Here is a 10,389-nt window from a genome sequence, read left to right on the forward strand (position 1 = left end):
TCTATCTATCTATCTATCTATCTATCTATCTATCTGCCTGCCTGTTGCTCTATCTATCTATCTGTCTGTCTGTCTGTCTGTTGTTCTATCATTCTATCTATCGTTCTATCTATGGTTCTATCATTCGATTGTTCTGTCGTTCTCTTAATAATACTGTCTATCATTCAGTCTGTCATTCTGTCTAAATGTCTATCTGTCTGAATCTGCCCTAGCAACCACTTACACCTTAACAGCCACTTAGAAATACCCTAACAACCAACATCTTAGCAACTGCCAATCACCCAGTTAGAACACCCATGCAACTGCCTAGCAACCCTGCAAATCTCTCTCTCTCTTTGTCTGTCTGTCTGTCAGATCTGCATAAATCAGCTATAGTCTTTTAAGCCTTTAAAACTATTGTAAACTTGTAAACATCAAAGTTTGTCTTGATGAACTTTCCTTTTTAAGATTTTTATGAGCCAGGTCCTTTCAAGACACCGTAACTACGGCAACACTGGAACTGAGAACAGTGGCTTTGTATATTCAATTTTGATTTATTTTATAACATTTTTCAGTCTCTCTTCTCTGAATCTGATGATTTGGTTCAACTGATGACAGTTTTTGTGGATCCTTCTCCTTGCATACATTATCTTTTCTTCTGACAAGAACAGTAATTTGCATATACTTGTACAGATACTGTCCTCGCACTTTCATTCTCTAGCTTTCTCTCTCTCATCCCCTCACTCTATCATACTTTAAAAAGGATTTTCTCTTCTTTTAATAGCATTTAGCTTCCTCCTCATAACACATGTAAACCTCAAAGGGGAATTTTCCCCCCGGCATTTGAAATAATCTCAAACCACATTCAGAACTGATTCAATATTTAGATATTTGCTCAAAAAATAACTCCCCCATCATGTACAAACCCACTTAGTGTCAGAAACCATCTAACATAGCCTCAGAACTTCTTTGCTGCTTGTTTCATAATTCGATTGACTTCATGTTATGTCTGTAATGGCTTCAGCTTTGATTTACTGATAAAACTGATACTTTGAATGTGCTTCAGGTCCCTTTTGATCAAATAAGTCATTTTGCTAATTGATGTAAATAAATGTAAATATCTTTGAAACTGGCAAAGTATGATTATAAATTAGACAATTAAACTATGAATATAAGAATGTAATTTGCATTTATTAAGTCTAATTTATATTTATGAAAATGTGATCTAGATCAGGGGTTTTCAGACTGGGGGCAAAGGAAGAGTAAAAAAGTATTAAATATTAAAAAAAAAACAATATTTATTATTGCCAATTATTATTCATCAATAATAACTTTTATGTACATTTTACAGTATAAAATGGTTCTTATACATGAAAATACACTCAAGGGAACCATCTTATTTGAGATTCAGTAGCATTAAAAAAGTTTAAAAACATCTGATCTAGATGACCAACACAATTTGAAGCAAGTGGTTTTCAAAAAGACTTTTATCCATGCATTTTAAGTTCAAACTGAAAATGCAAAACTTTCAAAAGCCAAAGTCTAGTAGGTTAGAAACCATGCATTACAAAACTCTGAAAATGTGGTTAAATAAAACCAGGGCTTACTTTGAGTTCCAGCAGAGTCTGTAGACCCAGACACACCTCAAATGGGGCGTCCTCTGTGAACAGACAAGAGATGAGACTCAAACTGTGGGAGACAAAGAGAGAATATGAATCCCCTTTAGGCATAATTTTATTCTTTCTCTAATTAGTAGAGCAGATGAGGAGGCTTGATTAAAAAACTGCCATCATTAGTAGCTTTATAATATATCTGTATGCAATGCATGCAGGAAACATGGGTGGCACTGTGCCCAGGTCATGCACTCGTCTGTTATGTAATTCCTCTGTGTTGCCCACGTCACTTTGTCCGAGCATTCCCAGACTGCTGTCTGAATTGGAAAAGGTCAGTGGCTCAGTCTGAAAGTTGAATGCAAATACAAGCTGAAGAAATGCATATGAATATCCCTTTTTGCACTCTCATAAGACTTTTCTGTTTGCATTGAACTTGTATTTAGACATGACTGGTTGAAACCGGTTCTGTGAGTATGAATGTCCTGGATGTCTCGCAGCCATTTTCTGTTCAATCAAATCTATGAAACATGGTGTAATCATTGTATGTGTATGTTGTTTTGAGCTGTTTTTAAAAAAGCAATAGGCAGTGCATTTTCAGAAGTGACTGGAGAAACTTTGAAGTCTGACCTATGACCTGGGCAGTGCATTGCACTCTTTCTCTGCCCAGCTGCAGGTGCAGGGACTTCACTGTCTCCACTGTCGAATCACTGAGTGGCAGCTTGTCATGAGGTTTGTCTTCTAGGTTGGTTTTCAATCTGCAGAAAATACAAGCACTTAGGAAATATAGTCATTTTTTGTTTCATATTTTTGTGATACATTTCTTTCAGCATTCTGGTTATTATTGCCAATTATTATTCATCAATAATAACAAAATATGTTGAAAATATGAAAAAATATATGAAAATCATAGTTTATGCCACTCAGCCAATGAGGGGGTGAATATTCCACACATATTTATAATATTTGTATGTATATTTTACTATATATATATATATATGGCAGCTTGTCATGAGGTTTGTCTTCTAGGTTGGTTTTCAATCTGCAGAAAATACAGATGTTATCTTTTGTAACATTGCAATATCAATAATAATAATAAATGTTTCTTGAGGACCAAATGAGCACATTAGAATGATTTCTGAAGGATCATGTGACACTGAATACTGGAGTAATGGCTGCTGAAATTTCAATTTTACAATATACAGTATATATTCCAGTATAAAACTTATTTTAAATCGTAAAAATACTAAATAATATTACAGTTTTTACTGCATTTTTCATCAAATAAATGCACCCATGGTGGGCATAAGAGACTTTTTAATTAAATAAAAATCAAGTTCATTAAAAAATGTTTAGTTTGTTCAGTTGATTTCAGTAATTATGGATAAAAAATATTTACAGGTAACTGTACGATCAGTTTCACTAAAACAAATAACTTAAATGGATAATGACTGGTGGATTTTCACTGCAAAACAACAAAAATAACACAATTTCTGAGCAAATTCAGTCATTTTGGGCTACAGAATTTCGAAAAACAGGCCTATAAAATTCTTATGGAACTGTTTATCTTGTGTGTGTGTGTGTGTGTGTGTGTGTGTGTGTGTAGAATACACTTACCCAAGTCGTCTGCAGCATGTTTTAGAGATGTGGTTGTATTGGCACCCTGTGTTTATGGATAACATCACTTCTGCATCTCCGCACTGCAAAATAAACATTTGGTCTTTACTCAGATGAATTCCCTGATCAAATCTTTTTTTCCCCTTATGATGCCTTTTCCACACCTTTTATGTGACAGGAATTTTTAATAGCAGACCACATTATCTAACAACATAGCACAGCCTGCCAACTAGTTTTACACAGATGCCAAGTTGAGACACTACAGTATGTTGAAGCACAGATATAAGCTTTTGGTCTTTTAAATAGACAGTGGCAGGCTTTGTTTTTGCATTGTCTGACAGTATCAGGATTGATAGTTTAATACCGTCTGAGGATAATAGTTCTGGTTAATAATGGACCGTCACTGTCAAAGGTACTCGTCGTTTTATTCTCAGTCTGTCCTTTCACCTGAAATTCCATCAGTGCTTGCAGAATTCAGAGCTCGTCAGATGAATAATGACCCTGTGCTTTTGCAGCATTTGCTCTTTGGAAGCTCTGAGTGCCTGTTCATGCTGCTTGCTTGACATTTATGTGTAAATAATTTGTTCGGTATTAGCAGAATCAGTGGGTTGTTTTTTAACTCGTTAGCCATCAGCTTGTCCTCTGATGGATCCTGTCACATGTTTTGGGTCATACCACATTAACATTGGTGTAAACAGTGACAGCAGTGAATACAGTAGCTGACTCTAGCTATTATATGTGTTATTTGTGACATTTTTAATCTTAGATCAGCAAAAATTGAGGAAAAAATTTAAATGGTATTTTTGTTTTTGTTTGTTTGATTTTTATTTATTTTGATTACTTTTCTTACTTCCAATGAGCAAAAATGCACATTTTGTTTAATATATAATTATCAAATTATTAGGCATTTTTCTATACCAAGTTCAATATTTTCAAACAATAATCAGCCAATAAAACCAATTTTAATTTTGCCATACAGCACCACAAAATGTCTAGTGTCCACCATATTGTTTGCAAATTTAAGTCTATATTAAAATATATAAACAATATGAAATTTATAGATATATGTACGTATATGTGCGTGTGTGTGTATACATGTATATATATATATATATATATATATATAAATGTTATTTTCTCATGGCCTTTATAAAGTTAGTATATTTTGTATTGTAGTGGAAATAGAATTTCTTTAAAAATTAAAAAAGTTGTGTCAATGCTGTTACAATCATAATTCCCTATTAAAAATGATGTACAATTTAGTTTAATAATTATAATAATAATGGCATTCTTTTAAGTAAATTGGCCCTTAAATTTGTACAGTAAATATGGCCATTAACAAAAATATTTAATTCTCTGAAGTATTTCAGAGAGCTTTGTAATAATAATAATTTTTCTTAGTAGATCAGCAAAAAAACATTTTTATATGTTTATATTTGCTTAAGTATTTGTATTTTTGTAAAAGTTTGTATATTTAAGTTGTAGTAGAAGTATAATTCAAAAAAAAAAAAAACCTAAAGTTGTGTCAATGCTGTTACAATCTTAATTGCACATAAAATTATGTACAATTTAACTTAATATTTAATAATGTAATAATTATAATAATAATGACATCCTTTCAAGTAAATGTGCCCTTGATAAATATGGCCATTAACAAAAATATTTCATCTTGATCTGGATCTGGAATTAAGTATTTCAGAGAGTTTTGTAATAATATTAATGATTAATAAGTTTAATATTTAATTAATAATACATTATTCATTGCATAATAATAATAGTAACAACAAACTACAACAATAATAATAATTAGTATAAGTATTAATATTAGTATTAGTATAGTTAATTAGTGTGGTGGGAGCCTGGAAAGAAGCCTCAGCTGAGATATTTAGAGGGATTTGGAACCTGTTCGTGGCATATGGTCTCTCAGCATGCATGAGGACTTAAAGACAATATGGCTCCACCTACACACAGCTAAAAGCGCTGTCAAGCTTTGGTTTTGCTCTTTGCCTGTTTTCTAACGACACATTTAATGAGTGAGGAATGAGGTCTGCGTCAGCACTGTTCTACCGTTCAAGATTAATAAGTGGATGAGAGCTTTGTTGCAACCTCTTTGAGTTTCCTGTCACTCAAGGTGAGCCGTCACCCCCGCAACCTTCCTACCACATAAAGGGTGGGATGCACCAGAGCGTCAGTCTCTCAGTGAGCAAACATGGGGGACCGTTAAGCCCCTCTCACACATTGTTCCGGCCCCGCTAGTATGTTCCACACACACTTCCACAGACACGCAGGTTTCCTTGCATTGTTTCACACTTGTTCCTTCCTCTGCTAGGTTTTGCTGCTGTGTTGCAAGTGTTTTTGTTGCGGTGCGAGACACCTTGAATGAAACACGTCCACATAAACACATTGAGGTGGCAAAGCGCCAGATGATACAAACTCTCAGACAAATATCTGTCAGGTTCATTCTAGCTGTGACTGTGTGACTTTCTCAGTGTCTTCTTTACACCTTGTGGTCAGGATATAAAAATGAAAGAAAAATGAAAATTGGCCTCACCTTGACAATGCAAGATGTAGATGAGTTTGTTTCTTCATGGGACCAGATTTAGAGAAATTTAGCATTACATCACTTGCTCACCAATAAATCATCTGCAGTGAATGGGTGCCATCAGAATGACAGTTCTGATATAGGCAACAAAATAATCCACACAACTCCAGTCCATCAATGAACATCTGGTGAAGTGAAAAGCTGCATGTTTGTAACAAACAAATACATCATTAAGACATTTTTATATTTGAACACTTGCTCCCAGCTAAAATAAATGTGCTAATATTGCTTTCTCCAGTGAAAAGGCTATCTTGTCTGAATCAGGAGAGAAATATGCACAGATCAAGCACTGTTTACAAGGGGAAACCGTTCTAAACAAATATGTCAGTGGATTTTGATGTGAGAGGACGGACAGAGGATGAACTTTTTCACTAGAGGAAGCATTTTTATGGATTATGGACTGGTCATTTGGACAGAAGCATCAGTTTAAAGTTAAATGCCTTAATAATGGAATTGTGCCTTATAAACACACAGCTTTTTGCTTCACAAGATGTTAATTGATGGACGAGTCGTGTGAATTACATGGATTATTGTGGTGTTATTATCTTCTGTTTGGACTCTCATTCTGACGGCACCCATTCACTGCAGAGGATCCATTGTTGAACAAGTGATGTAATGATACATTTGTAACAGTAATGATATCTGTTTCAATGATACTCTTTAACATCTCAGATGGCCTGAGGTTAAGTACATTTTCATTTTTGGGTGAGCTATTCTTTTGAGTAAAGAATTTGTTTCTTTAATGTTTTTTTTTTTTTGTTCATTTAAATTGCAGAATAAATATGAAATAAGCTCCTGCTGACGCTATAAAAACAGTTGAGCTCGGTGAGATACTTCTTTTATGAGTTGTCTTATGTCTTTATTAGATTGCTGCTATTACATATCTGTGTATATGGGTGCACTGGTGCATGTGTGATACATTTATAATGATGGCAGCTCTGCGTGGAGCAAAATCGTGCATGACTTCTCTGCCTCAAAGTGAAACTTATCTTTCCAGAAGAGGAGGCATGAACCACTACAGTGGATTTGCTATGTAAACCGCTGCCACACTTATCTGGCTCTTCATTATCGAAGCTTTAATTAGATGCTGATGGTTTCTTTCCATCTTTCAGCTCACCTATGATAACACGACTGCATGTGTATTCCAGAACATTCAGTTCATTTGAAATTCAGATGACAATTTTTCATTTATTTAACTTAAATCTGAGTCTTATTACACAGCTTTTACTTAATTATGGCTAAATATTTGTTGTATAGTAACATTGTTTCCGGCAGTAGCTTTCCTTTGTAGTTATGCTAGTTTAATGTCTCTTGTATCTCTTTATGGTCTCTTTCTTCTCACATAATAATTGTATAATACTATTCATTAGGGTTCAGTTTGGTATCATACAATCAAACTAATTAACTTTTACAATATATTTAAATAGTACTCAGTTATTTTAAATTGTAATAAAAATTTCACAATATGACTGATTTTACTGTATTTTTGATTTTAAAAATGCCTCAATGAGCATAAGAGACTTTTTTCAAACACATTACATATCTAATCAACCCGGACTTTTGAATGTTTCTTGTGTCTTATGTTAAAGTTGCTGAAGCTTTGAAAATGATGGGTCAGATTGATGTTATATCACCATACAATGAGTCACTTGCACCCCAGTTACATCATCTGGATTGTAAACTTGGCATGAGGTGCTTCGCTGATTTGGGCTTTTTAGATGCATACTGGCTCTCTAAAACCCTCTCAAACCTGAGCGGCGAGAGCAATCGACTGCGAGGAAAATAAAACCATGAGTCATAGGGAGCCAGAGCTCGTGTTTTGTCATTACGGCAAGCTGTTATCGCTTCTATTATGGGCACAGACAGCTGAGAAATGCTGAAGAGAGCTCAGAATGCCTACCTTACACTGGACCACTAGAGCTGAGAGGGTGGATGCTCTCTCATCCTCTTTGAGGACTTTCTTCCTCTCCTCTTCCATTTCATTTTTCTGCTTGGACTCTGTCTTTCCACCTGCATCGCTGCGGTCCCCTTCATCTTCATCATCCTCATCCTCATCAGACCTCAGGCTCTTCTCGCTCTCCTCTGGAGACTCCCTCTCTTCTGTGGAGTCATCCACCGTGCTCTCGCTCCTCTCCTCCGGCTCGCCACCCTCTTTGCTGTCTGTCAGGGGTGAGCGAACATGAGATGGGACGTCCCGGGCCTCTCCACGCAAACGTGGAATGTTGCCCTCCAGGAGACGGCGCTGAACGATGCTGTGGGGTTGCTGTATGGGGCACAGCACACAATAGGAAATGATGTCAGTCATTGCCATGGCTGTGTTTGAAATAGCATGCTACTGTAATACTGCAGTTTGTATGTTTTTGACAGTATGCAGATTTTTTGTACACATGGAGAACCTGGATTTTCTGCTACATTTGACAAATACTGTATCCCACAATGCAATGCACTAGACTTCAAATTAAACAAAAGTTATGTCAGTCTGGTTTTTTTTTTTTATTCACTCAATATTTGACACCAAAGTGGATTTAATGCAAAAAAATTATTGTATTTATTTATTGCATTCAATCCACTTTGGTGTCAAATATTGATTCAATTAAATTTAATTTAATTAACAATTAAATTATTAAAATATTTTAAAGAATGTATAAAAATATAATAAAAGATCAAACACATTAAAAATATTAAAAAAATATTATATACAATTTTAATATTAAATTAAATATTAGTAAATTAAGTAATAAATTCAAATGTAAAATATGTGCAATACAAATATTAAATTGTTTTAATATTAAATTAACATGAAATTAAATTAAAATATAGAGTATGCACAGTAAAAATATAAAATTAAGTTTTAATATTAAATAATAAATTAAATGGTAGAATATGTACAATATAAGGGAAATACAAAATATAGAATATGCACAATATAAATATTAAAATAAGTTTTAATATTAAATTAACATGAAATTAAATTAAAATATGTTATGTGTGCAATATAAAATAACATTAATAATAAAATATTACAGTAAAATATGCACATTATAAAGATTACATTAGGTTTTAATATTAAATTAAATATTAAAATAAATTCTTGTCTTGTGACAACAACCCATGATTTTTGTATTTTGTTTTTCCTGTCAATAAATCTACTGGGGGAAATTATTTCTAATTTATAAGAAAGCAATTTTTATCAGTAGGATACTCAGGCATTATAAGTAAGAACCAGTGGAGCAATTTTGTGGAACATTATTCGGCTGAGCACTTTAAAGATGAATTTTAATTGTTTTTCCCTGTTACATTGCTGCAGTTTGTAGGCCTGTGGGAAATAAAACAAGTTCATGGATGTTTTATCAGTCAGTTTTTCATCATTGCAGAGTTAGACAGTAAACAAGTGAAGTAAACAGAGAGTCATTGAGTGCTGAAGTTAACTCCATTAACAATCATGACGGCGCCAGAATGACTCCCATCACTTTAATTACTGCTCAGATCTGTGTGTCTGTTTGGTCAAGAACATTGTTCATTCCCGAAAGACATCATTAACTTCCAGCGTGTTTCCTAAAGTGGAAAGTCAACCTTCTTCAAGCAATTGTGCCATTTTAACAAACTGCTGCAATTCAAGTCTCCTTTGACAGACATATTTTAGTAAACTACTCAAATAATATTTCTCATAACTTTCTTGGGTTTCTGAAGCAGATGATGTGGAGAAGAAAAATTGATGCCTTTATTACATTTTTTTTTGGCCTTGTGATGTTGGTGATTCTATTTTTCTGCTATACTTATTTTTACTAGGTAGAATAATATCTCAGGTTTATTTGAGAAACAAATCCTGCAGATTGTTGTTTATGACAGATAAGTGAATATTAGATACAGAAGGCAATCTTTGCAGCTGTACATAGTGCAGGTGCTGTGTTACTGTCTATGCATTTGCTTATCCCTATAACTTCGTTAAAGTACAGCTGTCTTTTCAACAGCAGGGCGACCTGAGGAGACCAGACTGCAATTTCATCTGCTTTTAAACTTTCTCTGCCTCTATAATAATGCAATTATCAGGACCTCTTGAAACTCAGATAGTCTCAAAGGGGAAGCTGAAAATACACAGAGAAACCTAGATCTTTCCTTATTTTCTATCCCATCGCTTTCATCTGCTACATGTTGTGCTGTTCTTTTTTAACTCAAAGCAAATGCTCATCCTGTTCAAAAATGTTTGCTTAAGATGTTAGCTGTGTTTTGGAAAGTAGTTAAGAATAAATATCTTAAAAAATATAATAAATAAATAAAAAAAACGAATCAATAAATGATTACCACATCAAAATATTGAACTAAATTTGGCAAAATATACATGTTAAATAAAATTAAACCTTAAAATATTTACGATAATAATGTTTTATATATATATATATATATTATAATATAATATTAGTATTAAATGTTAGTATTAAATGAAGTATTACATTAAAATATAACATATAAAAAATGTAAATACTGCATTAAGTTTAATATTAAATTACATATTAAATTAATTATATAATCATAATTTATATATGTATATATATATATATATATATATATATATATACTGTA

The 10,389-nt window shown here is 33.4% G+C and overlaps 1 protein-coding gene across 1 annotated transcript in view; it reads right to left on the bottom strand.

Annotated features, from left to right (window-relative positions):
- The window catches only part of LOC107695877 (nuclear receptor-interacting protein 2-like), a 25,412-nt gene that overhangs the window by 1,058 nt on the left and 13,965 nt on the right, over nucleotides 1–10,389 (bottom strand). The window contains exons 2-5 of the mRNA XM_016495958.1: nucleotides 7,709–8,071; nucleotides 3,207–3,289; nucleotides 2,220–2,347; nucleotides 1,587–1,639 (exon numbers count right to left, since the gene is read on the bottom strand). Of these exons, the coding sequence (XP_016351444.1) occupies nucleotides 1,587–1,639; nucleotides 2,220–2,347; nucleotides 3,207–3,289; nucleotides 7,709–8,071 (627 nt within the window). The remainder of the gene's footprint in view (nucleotides 1–1,586; nucleotides 1,640–2,219; nucleotides 2,348–3,206; nucleotides 3,290–7,708; nucleotides 8,072–10,389) is intronic.

This window comes from Sinocyclocheilus anshuiensis, unplaced genomic scaffold (genome assembly GCF_001515605.1).
Source record: "Sinocyclocheilus anshuiensis isolate Anshui unplaced genomic scaffold, SAMN03320099.WGS_v1.1 scaffold538, whole genome shotgun sequence".
Classification (NCBI taxonomy): Eukaryota; Metazoa; Chordata; class Actinopteri; order Cypriniformes; family Cyprinidae; genus Sinocyclocheilus; species Sinocyclocheilus anshuiensis.